Source organism: Chiloscyllium punctatum, chromosome 17, assembly GCF_047496795.1.
Source record: "Chiloscyllium punctatum isolate Juve2018m chromosome 17, sChiPun1.3, whole genome shotgun sequence".
Classification (NCBI taxonomy): domain Eukaryota; kingdom Metazoa; phylum Chordata; class Chondrichthyes; order Orectolobiformes; family Hemiscylliidae; genus Chiloscyllium; species Chiloscyllium punctatum.
Genome location: NC_092755.1, coordinates 74486338 through 74512684, shown reverse-complemented (window position 1 = coordinate 74512684; position 26347 = coordinate 74486338). Strand labels below are relative to the sequence as shown.

The 26347-nt window shown below is 40.3% G+C and overlaps 2 protein-coding genes across 3 annotated transcripts in view; both read right to left on the bottom strand.

Annotated features, from left to right (window-relative positions):
* The window catches only part of LOC140487985 (sarcoplasmic/endoplasmic reticulum calcium ATPase 2), a 92312-nt gene extending 86801 nt beyond the window's left edge, over nt 1-5511 (bottom strand). For both annotated transcript variants that reach the window (XR_011962980.1, XM_072587492.1), the window contains exons 1-3: nt 5360-5511; nt 4641-4658; nt 4464-4546 (exon numbers count right to left, since the gene is read on the bottom strand). Coding sequence is in view for 1 of the 2 variants with exons in the window: in XM_072587492.1 (XP_072443593.1) it covers nt 4464-4546; nt 4641-4658; nt 5360-5477 (219 nt within the window). In the remaining variant the exon portion in view is untranslated. The remainder of the gene's footprint in view (nt 1-4463; nt 4547-4640; nt 4659-5359) is intronic.
* Nucleotides 4463-26347, bottom strand: part of ift81 (intraflagellar transport 81 homolog) — a 149780-nt gene continuing 127895 nt past the window's right edge. Inside the window, exons 19-21 of the transcript XR_011962981.1 lie at nt 5360-5560; nt 4641-4658; nt 4463-4546 (exon numbers count right to left, since the gene is read on the bottom strand). The gene's annotated coding sequence lies outside the window, so the exon portion shown is untranslated. The remainder of the gene's footprint in view (nt 4547-4640; nt 4659-5359; nt 5561-26347) is intronic.

The following is a 26347-nucleotide window of genomic DNA, read 5'->3' as shown; positions in this document are numbered from 1 at the left end:
AGCACCGATCCTTATGGCACACCACTGGTCACAGGCCTCCAGTCTGAAAAACAATCCTCCACAACCACCATCTGTCTCCTACCTTTGAGCCAGTCCTGTATCCAAATGGCTAGTTCTCCCTGTTTTCAGAGAGGTCTCACCTTGCTAATCAGTCTCCCATGGGGAACCTTGTCAAACGCCTTACTGAAGTCCATATAGATCACATCTACCACTCTGCCCTCAAATCTTCTTTATTACTTCTTCAAATAACTCAATCAAGTTTTTGAGACATGATTTCCGGTGCACAAAGCCATGTTGACTATCCCTAATCAATCCTTGCCTTTCCAAATACATGTACATCCTGTCCCTCAGGATTCCCTCCAACAACATGCCCACCAAAGTCAGGCTCACCGGTGTATAGTTCCCTGGCTTGTCTTTACCACCCTTCTTAAACAATGGCAACACATCTGCCAATCTCCAGTTTTCCAGCACCTCACCTGTGACTATCGATGATACAAATATCTCAGCAAGAGGCCCAGCTTCTCTAGCTTCCCAAAGAGTTCTCGGGTACACCTGATCAGGTCCTGGGAATTTATCCATCTTCACCCGTTTCAAGGCATCCAGCACTTCCTCCTCTGTAATCTGGACATTTTGCAAGATGTCACCACCTATTTCCCTACAGTCTATATCTTCCATATCTATTTGTACAGTACAATTCTTAAGACACTGTTGGAAAATAATTTTTTTTAAAAAGTGTTGACAAGATAGTTTTCCCTCTACCTATTTTGCTTTTTGGCACAATGCAAATCTTCCAGTCAGATGAATCCACTATCAAACCTTCATCAACGCCTTATAGTACTCAACTGCTAGAAATTGAGGGGCTCCTATGCACCTTTATCACCAATTTTTCTTCACTTTGTGCCTTCACTGTATTGAAGCCATTAGCAGATTGAACACAATAGATATAGTGCAATGCAGAAAAAATATATGATCAATTTTAATCCTGGTCACAAAGTTGGAAGAATGAGGAAAGTTCAAATGGGTTGAAAAGGGAAAAGAATACAGGCGTTTTGAAGCATAAAACGAAATTTTCCACCTAAATCACATTACTTCAAACTGGCATAGTTTCTCTTAATCACAGCACAAAAGCTCAGTTCCAGACAACCATACTAATGTGATTAACCAATACAGACACTGCATGCAAGGGATGGTAAAAATGGATTAACTAATTTTAGGTCAAACATTTGAACTTAACTTGAAATCAGATGTGATACCTTTTAGTAGGATGTGATATAAGGCCACATGTTTCAACTGGCAAGGAAAGTTGAACCTTTAGGGAAGCAGGTCATTCCATAATCTCTTACTAGCAATCCATGGTTCTACTAAAGGAACTGACCCTTAACCTTAACCTAGCAGATACTATTACTGATGGCCAGCTTTGACATGACTATAAGTGAAAGAAAGAGTGCAAGACTGCTTCAACTCCAGCAGTTCTAGAAATAAATTGCTTGGTTTTCCACAATTTCTCTTTTAGTATAGCTTTAGTAGGAACTAGGACTATTTACTTACCCAAATCCCAATTTTATTTGCTAACACTGCCAGCAATAATGCTGGCATTGCTGTTCATCTGTGCTTACCTGACTAAGTCCAAGTAACTGATAAAGTTATTTAGCCCAGGTAGCAACAGATATTAACTGGTACCATGCTAACAGATCAATTTCTTTTACATTGTTATGAACATTTTTAAAAGTTACAGTTGTGAGCCATTAATCAGGATTGTAGTAGCCTTGTATTAGAAACTATGTATTCCCAATGCAAGTACACCACATACCATGATAGTATGTGCTGGCATCTCAGTCCTGTGATTGCTGTTACAATAAAATAGTATGTGGTATAAGAAGCAGTTAGGAAAGCAAATGGAGTGATATTTATTGCAGGGCAATAAAACAAAAATAGGATATTTTGCCACAGATATAATCAAGGTGCTACTGAGGCCAGACCTAAATTACTGTATACAGTTTTGGTCCCCTTAAAAGGAAAAATATAAACATGCATTGGGAGCAGCACAAAAGAATCATTGGGTTGTTACTTGAGATAGATGAAGGTGATATCTTTAAAATTGGCCAGGCTGGGCTGCTCCTTTGGAGTTAAGAATGAGAGACTGTCTTATAGAAATAAGAAAAAAATCTTAAAATAATTTAACAAAATGGATACTGAAAGGATGTTTTCCTTCTGAGAGAGATTAGAACTGAGAGATGCTTGTAACTTTAGTATTGGTACTAGCTCACTATTGCATTCAGAATCAAGGCTTTTAGTTTAGAAGAGCATTTTAGATTTTATGATCATTCTGTTTATTAAATCTACAGAATCTCTCTTCACTTACTATCACCATCCCATCCCTCCTCTCTCCTCCCTTCCTCCCCACCCACACCATCCTCTAAACAAGTCCTATATATCGCAATCTCTCTCCTTTCTTCGGAGGCTGGAATCCTATTTCCATCAGACAACACTGAAACTGGAAACTCCAAAGTACTCAAATAAGCCTCAATGACTTGGGAAATGGTAGTTTTGTTCTCCTAATACAAATAACCTCTCCTAGAATTACCCATATGTGAACACGATGTGGCAAGATCAACGTTGAGCTCTTTTACTCAAGTGCTCTGCCAACACTCAGGATTTGATGAATGGCTATTCTTAGAGCATATTAGAGGATGATCACACCCGCCCCCCACCCCTCCCCCTCCCCCTCCCCCTCCCCCGGAATAAATTAGCTTTCTTCTCTTGGTCAGCACATTGATAAGTGTGATGCTTTTCAGCAACAAGGACTATAACCATCATGAAATATTTTCTTCCTTAGAAAAACTAGCGATGACAAGCAGAACAAGTTCCCTGTAACATCCGAAAGTGAAACTAGACTCAAATTCTTTACTAGTTGAAAGTGCAACATAGTGCCACACCCCTGTACAAATTGGACACATATGTACTCACACCATGTGTCCAACTTTGTCAGTTATATCTTGCATACTCAAAGCAGTACTTCAACATTGAAAATTGTTTTCATTTATATGGATTTTCCAAGACTTTCCAAGCCTGTTTAGAAAGTATTGCATAGTGCACCAACTTCCTTAAACTCATGTTAGTCATGAACAGAGTGCAGCTTCAATTGTTTCCAATATATTTGTGCTTGAACCTCTTATGCATAGTCCATTATACCCAGACCATTCACTGCAATGCCTTCCCTAAAATTATCTTGTGTAAAAGTGGACTTTTACTTGAAAACCCCAAAACTTCCTATGATATCTAAGGAGTATTCCCTCTTGAAGTGCCCTGGTAAATACATTACTATCTATTAAATCAATCAATTTTTAAAAAATAGTTGCTTGGAAATCATGTTTTGAAAACATCACTTAGAATTTGTTGGCTATTATTTCACTTTTGCTAATAAGATTTTTCCAAATAAATACTTTAAAAGTCAAACTGCTCTTCCTCCACCCCCAGAAGTATTTACTGAACTGAATCTACATGACCTGGAATGAGTAATGAACATAGTAAAACCTTATCAACATTGACCCCTAATATTTTTACACACTATTGTCACTCGTGCACTTCACAGTTAAACTTTAGCTCTTTGATTGCATCAGAGGATGCAACAATCCCTTTGATACATGAAAACTGTTAATATCAAGTGGAACACTATTTCAAAAGAAACGTTTTGCCCAAACCCAGATTAATTGCATACAAAGTATTAAATTTGCTTTCTTGCAAATAATTCCTGCTTTCTACTCAATTGCAACAATATAAAATCAGATTTTAAACCAATTTAAATGAAAGGAGGCTATAACCAAGATGTCAGTTATTTCAGTGATTATTTTTGTTAGTGATATAAATGCTCATGTATGCAGATACCCACAAAGATGGTACTTTACACCTCAAAGCAGCAATGGATAACTACTTGAATTAAAACTCAAATTTAGCAGAACATTTGTTACTCATACATGTGTCAGGAACATTTATTTCTGTCTGCCATTGGGTAACCATTACAACAAGTACAGCTACTGCATTAAGTAGTGTAACCCAATCCATGGCCGAGCATTGTTTTCTATTATTGTCATGTCGACCCAAAACCATTTTAACTGGCATGCTATAAACCTTAAAAGTCAAGGAGAGATGAGACACCACACGTCCCCATGAAGGTCACTGGCCAAATTTGGTCAACAGAAGTGTATCATCTTTGCAGACATCAGTCTTACCCTCGTCAAAAAGCTGCAATTGTCACCTTACTTTTATCAAGACAGTCTGGACTAAAATACCACACACCATTCCTATCATGATTAGTTAGTGCAAGGGTACAGATTAGTTTTCAATGCACAGTACTCAATTTCTCAATAAATCCATATATAAATATAAATATTGTACGTAAAAATAATTACCCTGGGAAGAAAACATGACATTGACATAACTTTGATTTAAAAAGAAGTACTCACAAAGGATATACAAGCTGCCAAGAGTAGAATTCTAACCAATAAGTCTTCAAATTGTTCTACCACAAGTTCCCACAAAGATTTGCCTGAAACAAGAGGAAGCTGTTAGTTCAACACTAAAAAATAATCACAGCTCGGTATTCAGAACAATTATATAAAAGCACATAAGATCGACAATACCTTCTTCTGCAGGTAGCTCTGTTTTAACGAGTGGCGCCACCATGGAATATGCGAGAAAGAGAAAATTGCGTTAAAACACGCAAATACATCAGACTTCAAGACAACGACACAAAGTCACGCTTGAAATAATATTTTTTTTAAAAAATGTTACCACGAGTATCCCACGGTCATGATGCCATGAAGGGTTGTACACCTCAGCTCAAGTAAAATGCACAGGTTATTAAAGAAAAGGATGTTAACCCAACTGACTGCGTTACCATCACTCCTCATCTTCGGTGATTACATTTTGGAGGACAAATTATAATATCTCCGCTTGCAGGTTTAGCCAAACGGATGATTGGAATTCAGGTTCCAAGTATATGTAAAATTTTTTTTTTTAAAACGGGGCGGAGAAAAGAGAGAAGTGCAGAACATTTAGATTTGAGGATATACTGCATTTCTCTCAACCACCATCCTCCCCCCCCTCCCCCGGCAAAGGAAACACAAAATGTGACTTTCATACAATTTAAAATTCAGATATCGCGGTGAGTCAGCCATGTTCGGTCTGCCTTACACAGAGATGCCGGCTTCATAGCTTGCAATAAGGCCTAATACTACAACAACGAACCGGCGGGGTGGGAGGGAGAGAAGACTTGGGGAGAGGTGATTGTGTTGAGAATAACGCGCGACACATCGAAACACACCAACAGCAATACGACAGAAAGCATCACACCGCATACCGTTCGGTCCCCATCTTTCCTTGTGTTTCTTGACTTGATCCAAACTAAGACCCGTTGTCTCATTGACGTTAAAATAGGCTAGAACTTCATCCACAGTCTTTGTGTGCGCGCTCTCCATGGTTTCACTCCAGGTTTCCTTCCTTCAGTGTTGCGGTTTCTTGTCCACGGAGCCTGGAGGATTTCTTCCTCAGCAGAAACAAACTGACACACACAAGGAAGAAAAAGGAGATGCGGGGATGGAGAAAAGCTCGGAGTCAACCACTTCTACAGGATTTTTTAAAAATTATGTATTTTTTTTTATAAAACTCAACCTCTTGGTTATTTTTCTCCCTGCAGGTATAATTTAAAGAGAAATCCTCCGCACTTTTTGTCCTCTCTTTGTTGTGGGTTTTGCCTGTTTTAAAAGGTGATGTGGAGTGAAGAACCGCAGGACTGCGACACAGTGTTGCTACTCTCAAGGCGGTACAAGAGCAGCGCGTCGCTCGACCCCAAATGGATGTGTGCGAGCGGCCACCGGCAGCAGCACGTTTATAACCAGTTGGAGTGGCAGGGGCCTTTCTCACGGCGAGACCTCGAGTGGCCGCATGTGGAGAGAGCTCATTGGAGCAGCTTACAGCCGTCAGGACCCCGCAGAGCCTGACGTCTCTCGGCGGCTCCTCCTCATGTTCCAGAGTTCCCGGGAAAAGGGAGGAGAAGGAGGAGGAGGAGGGGAGAAGAGTTAATCCGGTTTGAGAAACCAGTGACGTCCAACTGTGAAATGCAAACGGGATCATTTGTCCCCAGGATTTACTCACACTCGTGATGAGACAGAGCTTAACGATCAATTATTTTTTTTTGTTTTGGAAAGTGTATATAGGTGAAGAATTTTTCACACGGCCTTAAAAAAGAAGTTTCAGAACTTCTTAACCTGCTCTTTCTTTGTGCAACAGGTGTCTGGATAAATCCCAGCAGACAAAGAGGGGGGAAAAAAAAGACCCCGCTACATTGTAACCGGAAATGTTACAGTTTCTCAATGTCAGGACTAGAACGACTTCTCACTTCCTGCTTCATGTAACGAATTTGCTATTTTCAGGCGTTTTTCAAGGAGTACTACTGTGTTTGCACCACGCTGCGCAGACACGGGGCACCAGATCACCGAATCTAAGTGCACTGCCAGCTACATTTTGTTCTCATTAATTTTATTTTCCTTCATTTCTCAGGATAAATTCCTCCGCGAGAGAATTCTGTTCAACTTCATTCACGACCTTTTCTGTTTTTCATTCAATTGCAGTTTGTGGTCAGTTTATCAGCAAAACTTATGAATCACACATTTCGGAGTGAAACTGCAGTACACCCAGTATGTTCATTTCCAATAATTTTTTTTTAGATTTTATTTCTCCTCAAGGCAAGATGATCCATTGATCGTAACATACTTTGAGAAATCTGAGAATGTGTTGAGGTATTACAGGTAATTTCGTTCTTTTAACTGACTTTGCTAGGGCGCTGAGTGTCAGTGCAAAACTCACCATTTACACTGTCGTCTCTCAGTCAGAACGTTGTGACTTAATTGCACTCTTGAGGCTTGAGCGTGAACATCTAGACTAATAACCCTAAGGTAAATAGTGAGTAATTGCATTGCCAAAGGTGCTGTCTTTTGAATGAGATGCCAATCTGCTCTCTCGGGTGAACATAATAGTTCCCATGGCACTGTTTTGGAAAGAAGCTAGGGAGTTGGACTTGAATTGTGTCCAATACTTATCCTTAAATTAATACCAGTAATAACAGATTATCTGGTCATTAACACATTTCAGTTTGTGGTCCAAATTGCTGCTCTGTTTCCTTCATCCATGATTCAAAATCACTTAATTGGCTGTAAAGTATTTTTGAATTATAGTTGTGAAAGGCATCATATAAATGCAAGCTTTCTGTTCTTTTGTCACTGTTCCTGTGGTATCAGTACTGCTGAGTACTAATAACCTAAATACAGTACTCACATGAGCCTTGACAGTGAAACCTTCCAGGTCATTAATTAACATAGGCAATGTCAAGGGTCAACCCTAAATCCTGTATAGTGCTTTGGAACAGAAATCTTGCCTGATTTAGCCCATCCTTATTCCATGCAGGTTGAGAACAACTGGCCATATGTGTCTGAGGACAAACCTTGAACCTAATTGCTGTGCATGATTCCAGTAACAAAACAACTCACACTTGTATATTGCCTTCACCCTAGTGAAATGATCCTAACGCTCCATTGCAACAAGTACTTTGGGAAGTTTTTATTAGGTTAAATACATTGTGTGCAAGTCCAGTGGAGGACTATCAAACATAATCTGACACTGAGTCATATCAGGTATGACAAAAGCTTTGTCAAATAGGTGGATACTAAACAACATTCTAAAGAAAAAGAACACACAAGGAATGACATGTTTGAGGAGAAAAATAGAGATCTTATGGGCTGGCAGCTGAGGCATAGCTGTCAATAATGGGCTAATGAAAATCATGGCTGTTTTAGAGGCCAGAATTGGAAAAATGCTGAGGCTTTGGAGAGCTGTAGGGTTGGAAGGAGAAATAGAGAGAAGGACAGGTGAGCCCATGGAGGATGGCATGGATTGAGAGTCACTATACAACAGCAAAATACTTACTGGAAGCCAGAAAAATAAAATGCTGAACAGGTTTCACAACAATGCGTGGAGAGATAAACTTAATTCATATTTCAGATCAGAAGAGATGCCTGAAACATTAACTCTTGTTTCTCTTTTCACAGATGTTGCCAAATCTGTAATTTCTTTTTAGCTTTTAAAGTTTTGTTTAGGAGCTAATGTAGGCAGCTAATGCAGTGGTGGATGGGATTTGGTGCAAGTTGGATGACACATCTTGGATGTTGGATGAGCTGAGATTTAGATTAGATTCCCTACAGTATGGAAACAGGCCCTTCAGCCTAACAAGTCCACACTAACCTTGTGAAGAGTAACTCACCAGATCCAGTCACAATAATTACCCTGACTAATGCACCTAACACTATGGGCAATTTAGCATAGCCAGTTCACCTGACCTGCTCATCCTTGGATTGTGGGAGGAAACCGGAGCACCCGGGCAAAACCCAGACATGGGGAGAAAGTGCAAACTCCACACAGATAGTTGCCTGTGGCAAGAATCGAACCCAGGTCCCTGGCTCTGAGGCAGCAGTGCTAACCATTGAGGACCATGCTGCCCCTGACAGTTCTTATGGACAAGTACATTGTGGAAGATTAACAAGGAGACTGATGGAATAGTCAAGTGTAAGAGTAATGTGTAAGGTCAAGTGTAAAAGTCTGAAGAGTAAGAGGTGATGGTTTCAACCACAGATGAGCTGAGGCAGGGGCAGAAAGGTGATATTTATAGCAATGGAAACAGGCAGTGTTGGTGATTAAGTGAATATGGAATCAGAAGCTCAGCTCAGCATGAAATAGGATGACAAAGTTGCAAACAGTCTGGTTTGATCTCAGACAGTGACCAGGAAATTAAAATTGTGGCTATACATTTGCTACTGCCCTCAGCACTTCCCAGACCTCTAGTGGAAATTCTCCAAAAGGGCCAGCTGTTCTCCACATTTTGTAAATTTATACAGTTCTAAAAATTTACCCCTGACGCCCACAGTTTTGAGATGAATTAACAGCCATTTGTACAGAACTATTTAAATACATCTTGGAGATTTAGATCCATGTTACAGAATTAGGAATGTCACATCTGCATAAATTGATATCTATCATTGAAAAGCAAAATACTGCAAATGCTGAAAATCTGAAATAAAAACAGAAGTGCTGAAGAAACTTGGTAGTTCTGGCAGTATCTGGAGGAAGAGGAATGGAGTTCTGTTTCTCTCTCCACAGATGATGCAAATTTGCCAAGTCTCCAGTCTTTCTGTTTTTATTTTTGATTGCTATTAGTTAGTTTTTAATTTGAACATAATCTTTTAAGTTTGTCCTTATAATTAACTCACATGATACAGCATTAAATATAGTAGATTAGATTCCCTACAGTATGGAAACAGGCCCTTCAGCCCAACACCGACCCTCAGAAGGGTAATCCACCCAGACCCATTCCCCTACCCTATAATCACCACTGACACACTGGGCAATTTAGCCTGGCCAATTCACCTGACCTGCACATCTTTGAATTGTGGGAGGAAACCGGAGGAAACTCACGCAGACACTGGGAGAATGGGCAAACTCCACACAGACAGTTGCCCGAGGCCAGAATCGAACCTGGGTCCCTGGTGCTGGTCCCTGAGCCACTGTGCTGTAGGAGTAATGAAAGTGGTTGCCCTTGTTTTCCATGTCACTGTTTTTGAAAACAGGGCAGCAATGAAATATAGAGATATGTCACACAACAAAAAGATAATTAGGTCACAGTAATAGAGTTTTTACAGCAAAGAAGATCTAATGTATCCAAACCAGTTATAAAAGATCCATCTATTCTAATCCCATTTTGCAGCACTTGACCCATAGTCTTGTATGCTATGGCATTTCAAGTGTTCACTTAAATACTTCTTAAATATCTTGAGCATTCTTGCCTCTACCACCCTTTTAGGCAATGGGTTACAGATACCCATAACCCTCTTGGTGGGAAAAAAATTTGTCAGCTCTCCTGTGAACTTGCTGTTGCTTATCTTGAAATTATGCCATCTGTTTATCTCTACTAAGGGGAAAAAAATGTCTTCTAAGCCTGTCTATCCCCTAACTACATTGTACAACACAATCATATCCTCCCTCAACTTTATCTGCTCTAAGGAGAATAACCTCAGCCTATCTAGTCTCTCTTGATAGCTGAACTGCTCCAGACCAGGCAATATCCAGGTGAATCCATTCTGCACTCTCTGTAATGCAATCACATCCTTCCATAACTGTATACTGTGCTCTATTTCTAGCTAAGTAACACTGTACATTACTTCGTTGTAACCTTCTCGCTGGTCATCATTGTAGAACGATGAACCAGTATTGTTCTCCCGGAGTAAATTACTATATTACTTATATGAAAGATTCTGGAACGAGAAACAATTAAATTAGTATTATTCTTCATTCTTCTCATGAAATGTACTCTTGCTTGTAACTTTGTTACTTAAGTGGGAAGTAGGCTAGCAGGTTCCCTGTTCTGCACTCTCTGATAACCATGTTCTTTCAAAAGCAACAATCTACACAATTGTTGGTCGCATTATGCAACAACACAATAGAGTGTCCTAAGTCTTAATTATTAGGGGAAAGGAAAACATAACAACCAACAGCTGCCTCGTACCTTATGTATTTAAATATAAATTAGTTGTAGAAGCTAATTACAAACACACACATTGGGAGCAGGCCATTCTAAAATGTCTCTACTTTTTAATAATATAATAGCTGATCTGCTGTGGCCTCAACTCCTTTCCCATGCACCCTTGATAATCTTTAATTTCCTTGTCACTCAAAAAACTCTCTGCCTCCACCATTCTTTGGGGAAGATTTATCCAGACTCAACCCTATAAGAGAAAAAAAACTCCTTAATTTTAATCATAGTTCTATTCTCTCCCATCAAGGGAAAAATCCAGATCTCTTTAGTATCTTGTATACTACAATAAGATTAACTCTCATTCTTCTAAGCTCTATTGATATAGGCCCATAAACAGCTGAACCAGCAGTCACCACTGCTCTGGAAGTTCATGCCATACATGAACCAGTCTCTGTAAAGCAATTGTCCCTCATCGTTTTTAAATCTTTCTCCTCTCACCTTAAACATATGCCCTCTAGTCTTGAACACCCCCACCCTAGGGAAAAGAACCTAGCTATTCACTTCATCTATGCCCCTCATGACTTTATGAACCTTTATATAAGGTCACCCTCAACCTCCTGTGCTCCAGTGGAAAAAGTCCCAGCCTCTCCTTATAACTCAACCCTCCATTCCAAGCAACATCCTGGTAAATCTTTTCTGAGACTTGACTATGTCTCATTTAAAAGATGGCCCTACAGCCTGTGTATCTGTGCCAGCTCTCCAAATGTGCTGATCATAATCAGGACAACTGTCCCCAGTGACCTCGATATGGAAAAGAGGGAATAACAATCACATGTAATTTCTCTTCCTGATTCTTATCACCTAATCCCAAGTGAAAATGTGAATGTGAACTTTGGACATTGCAGGGCAGTTTTGTGGCACAATAGTTTTGTCCCTATCTTTGAACTGGGATGCTCCAAGGCGTGTAATAACATTGTTGAACAGGTTGATTAGAAAGTATGTTAAATAAAAAATTGAACTTTGGTCATTGCATGAGAGCAGGCTTGGGCTTGGCTGTAATATCCTACTTGGCATTCACTCTCTACATATGCAACATGAGAAAATGACCATCCATGTTAGTATTTAGTTTTAGTTAGAGGTCTGTTGGTACATATAGAATTAGGTAAATAATTAAACCACACACAAAACTATAAATAGTAAACAGTAGATTAATCACAGTCAGTTTGGCAATAAAGCCACCACAATTATAATGGCAAATTTGACAAGAGTTTTGCCTTTTTATTAACACTGTCCAGTTGTGCTTATCATACAGGACCTAAATGCACAAATCAAGATAGACATCCATTAAGGGGAGGTGATGGTCTAATGGTATTATTGCTGCACTATTAAATCTGCAACCCAGCTGATGTTATGGGCATCTGGATATGAATCTTGCCATGGCAGATGGTGGAATTTGAATTCAGTAAAAATCTGGAATTAAGAGTCCAATGATAGCCATGAATCCATTGTGGGAAAAATCCACCTGGTTCACTAATATCCATTAGGGAGAGAAACTGTCATCCTTACCTGGTCTAGCCTACATGTAACTCCAGACCTGCAGCAATGTGGTTTACTCTGAGCTGCTCCCTGGGCAATTAGGGATGCGGAATAAATGGTGGTTTAACCAGTGATGCCCTCATCCCATGATTGAATAAAAGGAAAATTCCAATACTGAGCAAGTGCTGCAACTGGTGAAGATTTAATATTGGTTACAGTTTGGTACAATCTGCCCTCTCAGGTACACAGCAAAGATCCTATGGCATTCTTCTGAATTGCACTGACATGTCTAATATTTAGCCCTCAATCAATATCACAAAAAACACATAACCTGGTTAATACCATAGGTTTTTTTTTGCAAGAGCTTGCTTTATACAAATTAGCTGCTGCATTGAGTCAGTGAAAACCCCACCAAAAGTATAAAACTGGCTTTAAAACAGTTCAGGATGTCTGGTGGTTGTGAAAGATGCTATTTAAATGCAAGTCTTTTTTGAAAGATATGTGACTAAGGGCTTATGCTCAGGGGAAATATTTCTCTTGTTAAATAGCCACCTGACATTCATGGTCCTGGGTACAAATGAAGACTGTCCAATCCAACTCCATTTTGATTAAGTCCCCTTCTTCCCCCCCTCCTTTCCTGCCTCTCACCTTTGAGAGTTCTGCATGGTCCTCAATGGGATTAATCAATCAGAGCATACAAGTGATTTATTGGTAGTGGTTAATAGATGGAAAAAAAAGATAGTCCAAAGGTGATCTCCTGGCGGGAAAAGAAGTGAGGACCAAACAGAGAGCTCTTGTGGTACAGTGACAGAGTTGCTGCCTTTCAGCGAGAAAGCCCAGCTTTAAATCCCACCTGCTTCAGAGGAGTGCCAATTGAGCAGATTATTTTAAAAAAACACAAAGAACATCCAGGATACAAATGAGGAGCAGTCATTGGGCTCTGTGGCAATGTGATAGTGTCCCTACCTAGGAAACTGGAGACCTAGTTTCCAGTCCCGAGATGCGTCATAACATCCCTGTTTTTAAAGAAAACTGAAGATTAGCCAGTAAACTGAGTACTGGAGTGCTGCTAAAACTGTAATACTATACCCGAATATAATTCACAGTCTGGAAAATTAGAACATCTGTTATTAAGGATGCATTCTGTTTCATGTATGCCAACATTTTAAATTGTCAAAGTCACATGGAGACTCCAGAATCTTTATAAAATTAGATAGAGGCATTGTAATGTACAGCATGGACAAGACCATTCGGTCCAATTTGTCCATGCCGACCAGACATCCCAACCCAATCTAGTCCCAACTGCCAGCACCTGGCCCATATTCCTCCAAACTCTTCCTATTCATATATACCCATCCAAATGCCTTTTAAATTTTGCAATTGTACCAGCCTCCGCCACTTCCTCTGGCAGCTCATTCCATACCACCCTTTGAGTCAAAAAGTTGCCCCTTATGCCCTCTACTTCTGGACTCCCCCACCCCAGGGAAAAGACTTTGTCTATTTATCCTATCCATGCCCTACATGCTTTTATAAACCTCTATAATGTCACCTCTCAGCCTCCGATGTTCCAGAGAAAAAAGCCCCAGCCTGTTCAGCCCCTCCCTGTAGCTCAAATCCTCTAACCCTAGCAACATCCTTGTAAATCTTTTCTGAACCCTTTAAAGTTTCACAACATCTTTCCGATAGGAAGGACACCAGAATTGCATGCAATATTCCAACAGTGGCCTAACCAATGTTCTGTACAGCTGCAACATGACCTCCCAACTCCTGTACTCAATACTCTGATCAATAAAGGAAAGCATACCAAATGCCTTCTTCACTATCCTATCTACCTGTGACTCCACTTTCAAGGAGCAATGAACCTGCACTCCAAGGTCTCTTTGTTCAGTAACATTCCCTAGAACATTCCCTAGGACCTTACCATTAAGTGTATAAGTCCTGCTACGATTTGCTTTCCCAAAATGCAGCACCTCGCATTTATCTAAATTAAACTCCGTTTACAATTTTCTGATTCAGTATGTGGACGTACGTACTAGAGAAGATGCAAAACTTGACCTACTCTTGGGAAATAAGACAGGGCAGGTGACTGAGATGTCAGTGGGGGAGCACTTTGGGGCCAGCAACCATAATTCTATTCGTTTTAAAATAGTGATGGAAAAGGATGAACCAGATCTAAAAGTTGAAGTTCTAAATTGGAGAAAGGACAATTTTGACAGTATTAGGCAAGAACTTTCAAAAGCTGATTGGTGGCAGATGTTCGCAGGTAAAGGGATGGCTGGAAAATGGGAAGCCTTCAGAAATGAGATAACAAGAATCCAGACAAAGTATATTTCTGTCAGGGTGAAAGGGAAGGCTGGTAGGTTTGGGAATGCTGGATGATTAAAGAAATTGAGGGTTTGGTTAAGAAAAAGAAGGAAGCATACGTCAAGTATACACAGGATAGATTGAGTGAATTCTTAGAAGAGTATAAAGGAAGTAGGAGTATACTTAGGAGGGAAATCAGGAGGGCAAAAAGGGGACATGATATAGCTTTGGAAAATAGAATTAAGGAGAATCCAAAGAGTTTTTACAAATATATTAAGAACAAAAGGGTAACTAGGGAGAGAATAGGGCCCCTCAAAGATCAGCAAGGCGGCCTTTGTGTGGAGCCACAGAAAATGGAGGAGATACTAACTGAATATTTTGTATTAGTATTTACTGTGGAAAAGGATATGGAAGATATAGACTGGAGGGAAATAGATGCTGACATCTTGCAAAATGTCCACATTACAGAGGAGGAAGTGCTGGATGCCTTGAAAACGGTCAAAGTGGATAAATCCCCAGGACCTGATCAGGTGTACCCAAGAACTCTGTGGGAAGCTAGAGAAGTGATTGCTGACCCTCTTGCTGAGATATTTGTATCATCAATAGTCACAGGTGAGGTGCCAGAAGACTGGAGGTTGGCAAACGTGGTGCCACTGTTTAAGAAGGGCGGTAAAGACAAGCCAGGGAACTATAGACCGGTGAGCCTGACCTCAGTGGTGGGCAAGTTGTTGGAGGGAATCCTGAGGGACAGGATGTACATGTATTTGGAAAGGCAAGGACTGATTAGGGTTAGTCAACATGGCTTTGTGCCTGGGAAATCATGTCTCACAAACTTGATTGAGTTTTTTGAAGAAGAAGATTGATGAGGGTAGAACAGTAGATGTGAACTATATGGACTTCAGTAAGGCGTTCAACAAGGTTCCCCATGGGAGACGGATTAGCAAGGTTAGATCTCATGGAATACAGGGAGAACTAGCCATTTAGATACAGAACTGGCTCAAAGGTGGAAGACAGAGGTTGTGGTGGTGGAGGGTTGTTTTTTCAGACTGGAGGCCTGTGACCAGTGGAATGCCACAAGGATCGATGCTGGATCCTCTACTTTTTGTCATTTACATAAATGATTTGGATGCGAGCATAAGAGGTACAGTTAGTAAGTTTGCAGTTGACACCAAAATTGGAGGTGTAGTGGACAGCGAAGAGGGTTATCTCAGATTACAACAGGATCTTGATCAGATGGGCCAATGGGCTGAGAAGTGGCAAATGGAGTTAAATTCAGATAAATGTGAGGTGCTGCATTTAGGGAAAGCACTTATACACGTAATGGTAAGGTCCTAGGGAGTGTTGCTGAACAAAGAGTCATTGGAGTGCAGGTTCATAGCTCCTTGAAAGTGGAGTCGCAGGTAGATAGGATAGTGAAGAAGGCGTTTGGTATGCTTTCCTTTATTGGTCAGAGTATTGAGTACAGGTGTTGGGAGGTCATGTTGTGGCTTTACAGGACATTGGTTAGGCCACTGTTGGAATATTGCATGCAATTCTGGTGTCCTTCCTATCGGAAAGATGTTGTGAAACTTTAAAGGGTTCAGAAAAGATTTACAAGGATGTTGCTAGGGTTGGAGGATTTGAGCTATAGGGAGAGGCTGAACAGGCTGGGGCTATTTTCCCTGGAGCATCGGAGGCTGAGGGGTGACCTTATAGAGGTTTACAAAATTATGAGGGGCATGGATAGGATAAATAGACAAAAAGTATTTTCCCTGGGGTCAGGGAGTCCAGAATGAGAGGGCATAGCTTTAGGGTGAGAGGGGAAAGATATAAAAGAGTCCTAAGGGGCAACTTTTTCACGCAGAGGGTGGTACATGTATGGAATGAGCTGCCAGAGGCTGGTACAATTGCAACATTTAAGAGGCATTTGGATGGGTATATGAATAGGAAGGGTTTTGAGGGATATGGGCCGGGTTCTGGCAGGTGGGACTAGATTAGGTTGGGATATCTGGTCGGCCTGGTCTGTCGGTTGGACTGAAGCGTCTGTTTCCATGATGTACGTCTCTATGACTCCATGACTCTATACCACTCCATGACTCTCTACCACTTTTGGCCCATCAGATCAAGATCCCATTGTAATCTGAGGTAACCTTCTTCACTGTCCACTACACCTCCAATTTTGGTGTCATCTGCAAACTTACTAACCATACGTCTTATGCTCACATCCAAATCATATAAATCATGAAAAGTAGTGACCAGCACCGATCCTTGTGGCACTCCATTGGTCACAGGCCTCCAGTCTGAAAAACAACCCTCCACCACAACCTCTGTCTTCTACCTTTGAGCCAGTTCTGTATCCAAATGGCTAGTTCTCCCTGTATTCCATGAGATCTAACCTTGCTAACCAGTCTCCCATGGAGTACCTTGTCGAACGCCTTACTGAAGTCCACATAGATCACATCTACCGCTCTGCCCTCAATAATCTTCTTTGTTACTTCTTCAAAAAAACTCAATCAAGTTTGTGAGACATGATTTCCCACGCACAAAGCCATGTTGACTATCCTAATCAGTCCTTGCAAATAATAAGCATCCCTAAATACAGGAGGTGGAATTCTATGAAAGAAATAAACGGACAAAAAAATCAATTCTATGACACATTAGTTTGATTTCAGTATCAAGTGAATGCCTTTTATGTATCACAGAATCTAAAAACATTACTGATTTATCACTTGCAACAATCACTTTCTCTTCCATTTACAATTTCTTCAAAAGAAATAAAAGAATTGCATTTCTATAATGGTTTTCACAATCTCAGAATGTCCCAAGGCATTTTATGACCAACAAAATATTTTTAAATCATTGTCAAAAACCAAGTGACAAAGAAGCATAGGATCGAATCTTCCATCCTTTAGGAGGTAAGAAGAAAGGGAGGCTGGGTGACCTTCTTGGGCCAGAGGCCAAAACTGAGAATTCTTTTTTTTCAAAAGAAAACTGAAAAAAACCCAAGTATAAACATTGATATACAGTTAAATCTTAAATAAATAATTACTAAAATTTATCAAACAAGAAAACAGAAATACCAATAGAAAAAAAAGACAAAACTCAACTAACTACTCATCTAACTTACAACTAACCAGAGTGTATCATTAAAATTCTTACATTATTCAAGAGAAAAAAATACCCAATGGATAACACATAAATTGAGCAGTGATATACATGCTTGGAATGTGTTAACATCAGATCACAATAAAACCGTATTCATGCGGGATTCCTCACCTTCTCAATTAAATAAAGGCCCTTGTAGGATGACTGAGATATTTGTATTTGTGTAATTCAAGAAGGTCTGCCATATTTTTATGGAATAATTTGGCTTTATCTCCTGGTGCACCATATTCGTAAGGAAGTCAGGGGGAGTATATTCCATAATTATTCTGTGCCAACTCAAAAGTCCATAAGGGCCCTCAGCCACCCAGTTTACCAAAATGTCTTTCCCTGCACAGAAAGAGAGAATGGAAAATTATCTCTTCCCTGTCGTAATTTCAGGTATTCTTTTATCCAATAAATGTGTCTCCTATAGGAGAGCTATATTGATCCTCTCTTTCTTGAGGTTTGATAGTATTCTCCTCCTTTTGATTGGTGAATTACTCCCCATGACATGCCAGGTGCACCATTTAATTGACCGATCATCTGTAATCACCGGGCAAATCCGAGACCCCCGGGAGAAGAAACCCTATCCAAAACATCCCGAGAAAAGAGCATATAAAATTCACAAAAATAAAAGCTCTTTAGTCCATTCAGATCAATATAATAAAAAACTATTTCTAAATAGTAAAAAAAAGTATAAAACGTATTTCAACTGAGATTTTCCCCCTTATTCCCAGGGGGCATCACTTCCTTTCCAAAAAAACCCATCATAACCTCTCCCAACCAGTGCCCCACCCTTGACCCAGGCACCCCACGATAGGATAAAGAAAATTCAAGTATACCACTGAACTAGAACTAACAGTGAGTATTCTATCCCCCACCCCCCACCCCACCATCACCTGGATATATTTGGTAATGTTAATACCATATATGAACATATATTACAATAAAATTACAGTCTCAGCAAATAATAATTAAATATATTAATACAAAATAACAGGGGAAAAGAACCCTGCTAAAATCTGAGAATTCTTAATGTTGGATAGATATTTTCTAATCAACCTGTTCAGAGATGTTATTACACACCTCTGGTACGCAAACCAGAATTAGAGGGAGGGACATTACCACTACACCACAAGGGTTACTCTTGGTAGGATAAACTTCGGCAATTAAGTTCTCTTACTTAATGGTGGTTAGCACTGCTGCCTCCCAGTGCCAGAGACCCGGGTTCAATTCCCACCTCAGGCAACTGTCTGTGTGGAGTTTGCACATTCTCCCTGTGTCTGCGTGGGTTTCTTCCCACAGTCACAAAGATGTGCAGGTTAGGTGAATTGGCCATGCTAAATTGCCCATAGTGTTAGGTGAAGGAGTAAATGTAGGGGAATGGGTCTGGGTGAGTTGCTTTTCGGAAGGTTGGTGTGAACTTGTTGAGCCAAAGCGCCTGTTTCCACACTGTAAGTAATCTAATCTACTTCACCAAAATTGGTTGACCTTCCCAATAGTAGAGTCAGGAAGTCTATTTGTACCTCATTAAATGTAAAAGACTACTTCTAAAATTATGTATCCCTTCCAAATTAAATTCTCCCTAATAAACATGCATGTACTCAGATACCCAATTGCATAAAGTAGACTCGAGGCTGGGCTGAGATCAGCCGTGAACATTTTAAATGATGGAGCAGGCTTGACAGGCTGAATTGCCTACTCCTGCTTCTCATTCGTAGGTTCTTATGTAACAGGTGTGCATCTGACAAGGTAGACTTCTTTCTGGACTTGGGAGTAATTTATTGTTGTTTTGTCCTTCCACCAATACATTTTACAGCTACATTTGTGATTTGAATTCTGGTGTATATACTCCAATGGAGTGAAGATATTACAACATAGAGTTGCTCACTCTCCCGGGCAGAATGGGACAAAGGCAGCTTAAAGGAGGAAAGATCTATAGGTCAGGGGCAGTGCACTGCCTAGAGAAAGGAGGAGCACTATCTAGGAATGATAGAACATTGATAGGATGAGTTGACTCTCTCCTATTCAGTGCACTATTCCTCTCATGCTGAGATTTGCAAGTAGTAGTCCTGTCTGACTTCCTTCTGCATTGACCCAATGTCAGTTTGCAATGAGTCGACAGTACCACTTAACCTTGCAGAGTGCAAGAGATCATTAGTCATTTTTCTGCCAGGTTCTATTGTCTGGCCCACAAATGCTGACCCTCACTGCTTACTTTTGATCAGACCATCTTGGCCTGATAGGGTAAGGGGGCCTCTACTGTTAACCAAGGGGAACTGAACCTCTCACCTTTCCAGGACAGCCTGGTGAATAATCTCCAGGAAAGTGATGCTGAATCACTGGACGACTTTCTGCCTGGTCTAATGAACACACACTTGTCCAGATGACCTCTATGTTGGCATCCTTTGAACAGTCGGAGAGACAGCACGCTGCTGACCTGCCCTTTGAGATTCCCATTGACTTTCTTTTATATATTATTTTTAAAATGTCAATGATGGTGGAAATTTCTCCATGCCAGGTAAGCAAAGAAGGAGTATAAATAGAACATATTGTTCAGCACATTAAAAATACCAAATTATAGATTTTTTTTATTCTTGAATCACCTAGCCATAATGCTGCTGGGTTTCCACTTGCATATTCTCTACACCAGCATCACAGGCCCAAAGATAACTTTAAACAGCCTATTTAAATCCTGCATTACAGCAAACAGTCCACAGTGGATATTAATCAATGCTTTTACAGTTCCCTTAAAAATTGACCATGTATGGCATGCTAATTTTCTATTATAATCCCAGTTTGGTTCAGACATCCTCTCTCCAAAATGTGAATTTGGAAGTTCCAGTAAGAGCTGTGATCCTTTTCCTCCAGAGTTGCTGGCCTGTGGTACAGGTATTTACAGATCAGGCTTTTGCTTTTTAATGAAGGCAAAGCAATTTGGTGTAAATCCACCTAAAGCGAATCCAGACCAGAATGAAATGAAGCTCCCTAGACTTCCAATTGTGTCACAGCATATTTGCAGACAAGAAAAGGGTTGATGTTAATTATGTTCCTAAACTGTAACAGCTTTCATATAGGATAGTTAAGGAAATGATAAATGTTCTTGAGTAGTAGACTATGAAACATAGCCATAAGTTACATATTTTGCAAGATATGCGTACAATATTACTCTTACATTCAATTTCAGATGTTCTTTCCCCACCACAGATGATAAATCAACTTGTCAAGTGCACTTCTGTGAAATTACAAGGTTTACTTCAACGCCCACATCTACCTGCTGATGATCAACTTTTTAATTCAAATAATATTCAACTTTTTACTGACTTGTAACCAGGTCATTTTCATTTTTTTAGTGTATTTTCTCAGTTAACACAGCAGCACTGCTATGTAATTAACAGTTGTAATTGCACTCTTGCATTTTTGATTTGGTCTGCATCTTAGATGGCATAACAACAGGATACAACCAGAGACAGCTATGACAATGTATGCCTTATGTAATTATCCCTCGTGAATGCTCAGAGCAGAAAAGTCTTATGGTGACCCCTTCCAGAATATTTGTTTATATGACATCTCAAAACATGTTTATTCTTGAGCATTCTTGTGAAAATGTCTGAACTAAGAAAAGGATTTCCTTTAAAATTGACATGAAATTGCTGACACTGTTAGGACCACAATATTCTCACCAGGCATTTGTAGAGTCTGTATGAAATCCCAACTCTGCTAGTGCACATTGCTTTTATCGAACTCCTGGGAGTGGAGAAGATGAAAAACTATCGTGTGCACTGATCTAAGTATTCCAATTGTGAAGCTTGGTAGGATATAGAATTATGTTGAAAAATGTGGTGCTGGAAAAACACAGCAGGTCAGGCAGCCTCCGAAGAGCAGGAGAATTGACGTTTCGGGCATAAGCCCTTCTTCAGGAATGAGGCTGATGTGCCAAGTGGGCTGAGATAAAGAGTAGGAGGGAGGGAATTTGGGGGAGGGGCGCTGGGAATATGTTAGGTAGAAGGAGGTGGGTGAGGGTGATAGACCGGAGAGGGGGTGGGGACAGAGAGGTTGGGAAGAAGATTACAGGTCAAGAGGGCGGTGCTGAATCCGGGGGTTGGGACTGAGATAAGGTGGGGGGGGAGGGGAAATGAGGAAGCTGAAGAAATCTACATTCATCCTGTGTGGTTCGAGGGTTCCTAGGCGGAAGATGAGGTGCTCTTCCTCCAGGAGTCGTGTGGTCAGGGTCTGGCGATGGAGGAGACATTGGGGAGACAGGCCACCTACTTGTGGAACGTTTCAGGGAACACCTCTGGGACACCCGCACCAACCAACCCAACCGCCCTGTGGCTGAACACTTTAACTCCCCCTCCCACTCCTCCAAGGACATACAGGTCCTTGGCTTCCTCCGTCGCCAGACCCTGACCATACGAAGCCTGGAGGAAGAGCGCCCATCTTCCGCCAAGGAATCCTCCAACCACACGGGATGAATGTAGATTTCTCCAGTTTCCTCATTTCCCCTGGCCCCCCAACCTTACCTCAGTCCCAAGCCCCGGACTCAGCACCATCCTCTTGACCTGCAATCTTCTTCCTGACCTCTCTGCCCCACCCCCTCACCAGCCTATCACCCTCACCCTCACCTCCTTCCACCTATCATATTCCCAGCGCCCCTCCCCCAAATTCTCTCCCCCCTACCCTTTATCTCAGCCTCCTTGGCACACCAGCCTCATTCCTGAAGAAGGGCTTATGCCCGAAGCGTCGATTCTCCTGCTCCTCGGATGCTGCCTGGCCTGCTGTGTTTTTCCAGCACCATATTTTTCAACTCTGGTCTCCAGCATCTGCAGTCCTCACTTTCGCCTGTGGAATTATGTTCCCAATCAGCCCTCCTTTGCTGGACGGTTTAATATTATCTGGGATATTTGCAAGCTCAGCTATTAAGCTGTATGGACAGTAACAAAGTAGCAACACAGTATATGACAGCAGCTAGCCTGATCTTTTTTTAAATATCTGGTGCTCAGTTAATAACTTTATGAAATTTGGTTAAATATGCAATAATCACAAAAGAATTTAGGTGATGTAGAAAATTACTACATCACAGCATAGGAATTAATATGTTTTATAGTAACCAATGAAAGCTTAAAATGTTTGTCTATTTTGTTTGAAATTTCAATGCAATCATTACTTTGAACATGAAAAGTGAAGGTCCAGAGAAATCCCAAGATGACATTTCTTTTAGAAATTTCACAGTAATATTTAGGTTCATGCTCAGAATACTGTTATGCCTCACTGGGATAGCATGTTGGAAATCAACTACCACTATTCCCAGAGGCTTCACAAAAATTCAAGATTTTATCAAAGTACAGAAAGTCTGCAGTTTACCTGTCAGATCCATATTAACACAAAATATGGACCAGTTTTCTGTACTTAACAAGTACCAAATAGATTTTCATTGCAGGTGAGCAACCATAATTTGTTGACATAGAACTCTAATAGTTAAAACTCTAACTTCATTCTCAAACCTAATACAAACACACACAGGCAATAAAAAAACATTGACAGTATGGGTCAAAGGAAAACAATACTAAAGGAGCAGCTCAATAGCACAGTCCTCAGGATTTGAAGTCCTTCAGTTCTCTGATCTTTTCCTTCAGGTTCTCTTACTTTTTCACAGGAGGCACAGAGCAACTTGTTCACAAATTATGAGGTATTTGATTTATGGTTTAAAAGCAACAGTTTACAGCAATGAGGGGGAAAATATATTGTCTTTGCTCATGCTTGAGGTGTTTTACTGGAGAGAGGGACTTCAGCAGTCTGAAGTCTTTTGCTAGTATCGTTCCCATCCATTCAGCTGTACAGAGGTCCACCAGATAGTTGTTATCAGGTTGATGGGTTTTGACTTCCACACTGGTATCAAACTCCAGAGACCAATCAGCTTCTGATGGAGATAACTTTGCATACACCCCCTTGCCCAATTACAAAACAGCTTTGTCCCCTGCTTGAACACAGCAGTGTAAATGTGATTTACAATGAAGTTCAGTAATTTGCTTTTTAAAAGAACAGCAATTCCTCCCACAGTCCTTGGCTTTAAAACCACCCTTTTCCCATTTCAGTTCACAATCACAAATACAGTCTTTCATTGACTTCCAAGTGTTTTTGAAGATTAAAATGATAAATTTATGTTTAGGCAGAAACAAAAACAACAAAACATGTAAGAGAGATGGAGCTAAAGTGCAAAAGTGAACATGTAACAGAAGTTTCACATTACGTAAGAGATACCGGGTGGATGGGAGCAGATTACAAGAGAGTAATCCAATCAAGAGGATTGAATTACATTATAAACTGTGAGGTTAAACGAGAGATTGAATTACAGGTCTACTGTAGCTTACTCTGCTTCCTTCCAATAATTTGATGTTATTTTTAAACTAGCCAGCTCCATCACTTCGCTTTTGCCCTTGGCATTTGGTACTGGTACAAAATTACAAAGCAGAGAATATCAGGCTCTTTTCTCACTAAATTATAAAGGCAGTGACCATATTATTATTTTCTTCCTCTCAGATGTCTTTCTCCATGCACCATTGCGCAGCAGAGAGGTGAGTAACCCCTAAGATCATCACCATTAACTTTCTGTAATCATTAGCAATAAGAGTGGCCTGATATATTAACCAGCCATTACTTCGACAAACTTTGACAGAATTGTAGATACTGGAGATCTGAAACAAGAACAGAAATTGCTGGAGAAACTCAGCAGATCTGGCAGCATTTGTGGAAAGTCTTCATCGAAACCCATTACTTTGTTTCTTCTTCAGAAATGGCTGCATTTTTAATGATAATTACAATGTTGTAGTATTGACAAAGTTATTTTTTTATTTGCAATGCAGAAGTAAAAATCAACTGTACAGACCTTTCATTGTAAACTTGTATTATTGTTAACATAAATATTTAAAAACATTTTATTTGATCAAGAAATAGGAAGATAATCTGTACAAAGATTAGCAGTCATCATAATACAATATATCATGTCCTCAGTTGACCAAGAAACTAGTTCAAGCAAGAAAGAACAGAAGGACCTAGGGGTGCAAATATATAATTCTTCAAAGTTTGCATATAGACAGGGTGGTTAAAAAGTTGGCACACTTGACTTCATTGCTCAGTCCTTTGAGTATAGGAATTGGGAGGTCATGTTCAGGTTGTGCAGGACATTGGTGAGGCCTCTTCTAGAGTACTGTGTCCAGTTCAGGTAGCCCAGTTATAGGATGGATATGATTAAGCTGGAGAGGGTTCAGAAGAGGTTTACGAGGATGTTGCTGGATATGAAAGGTTTGAGTTATAAAGAAAGGCTGGATAGGCTGGGACATTTTTCACTGGAGCCAAGAAGGTTGAGAGGTGACCTGACAGAAGTTTATAAAATAATGAGAGATATAGATACAGTTAATGGTGGTTGTCTTTTCCCTGGGATGGGGCATTTCAAGTGTAGGGGACACATTTTTAAGGTGAGAGGAGAGGGATTTAAAAAAGACAAAAGGGACACTTTTTTTACACATAGGGTGGTTCACGTTTGGAATGAACTTCATGAGGAAGTCATGGATGTTGGTACAATTACAATATTTAAGAGACACTTGGATAGGTACATGAATAGGAAAGGTTGGAGGGATGTAGGCCAGGAGCAGGCAGATGGGACCAGTTTAATTTGGGATTATGATTACATTGGTCTAGTTGGACCAAAGAGTCTGTTTCTATGCTGTATCTCTCTGACTCTTGGTCTACATTTACAATGTTGTACACTTAGGCTGTTTAGAATAAATACTTTTAATGTAAATGAATCATAGAAACATTGAATTATGATAACAGAAGAAGGCTATTCAACCCATCGTAGCTGTGCTGGTCTTCTTAAGGAACAATTTACATATTGCCAAATCCTTTGTCCTCTCCACACATCCCTACACATTTATCTTTTTTTTGGACATTTAGCATATTTAGAAAATGTAAAAATATTTAAGGACAGAGTGATGAAGAAAGATAGACCAGATCTAAAAGTTGACGTTCCAAATTGGAGGAAGGCTAATTTTGATGATATTAGGCAAGAACTTTTAAAACCTGATTGGGGGCAGCTGTTCACAGGTAAAAGGACGGCAGGAAATAGGAAGCCTTCAGAAATGAGATACCGAGAGTCCAGAGACAGCATATTCCTGTTGGGAGAAAAGAAAAGGCTAGTAGGTGTAGGGAATGCTAGATGACTAAAGAAATTGAGGGTTTAGTTAAGAAAAAGAGGAAACATATGTCAGGTATTGACAGGACAGATTGAGTGAATCCTTAGAAGAGTATAAAGGCAGTAGAAGAATACTTAAGAGGGAAATCAGAAGGTCAGAAAGGGGACATGAGATGCCTGTGGCAATTAGGATTAAACAGAATCCAAAGGATTTTTACAAATACATTAAGGACAAAAGGGTAACAAGGGAGAGAATAGGTTCGCTCAAAGATGAGCAAGGCGGCCTTTGTGTGGAGCCACAGGAGATGGGGGAGGTATCAAATGAATATTTTGCATCAGTGTTTACTGTGGAGGAGGACATGGAAGATTGATAAGTGTGTACAAGAAAACTTTCTGATTCAGGATGTATCTATTAGAGAAAGTGCAAAACTTGACCTACTCTTGGGAAATAAGGCAGGGCAGGTGACTGAGGTGTCAGTGGAGGAGCACTTTGGGGCCAGCGACCATAATTCTATTACATTTAAAATAGTGATGGAAAAGAAAAGACCAGATCTAAAAGTTGAAGTTATAAATTGGAGAAAGGCCAATTTTGACAGTATTAGGCATAGAAGGTA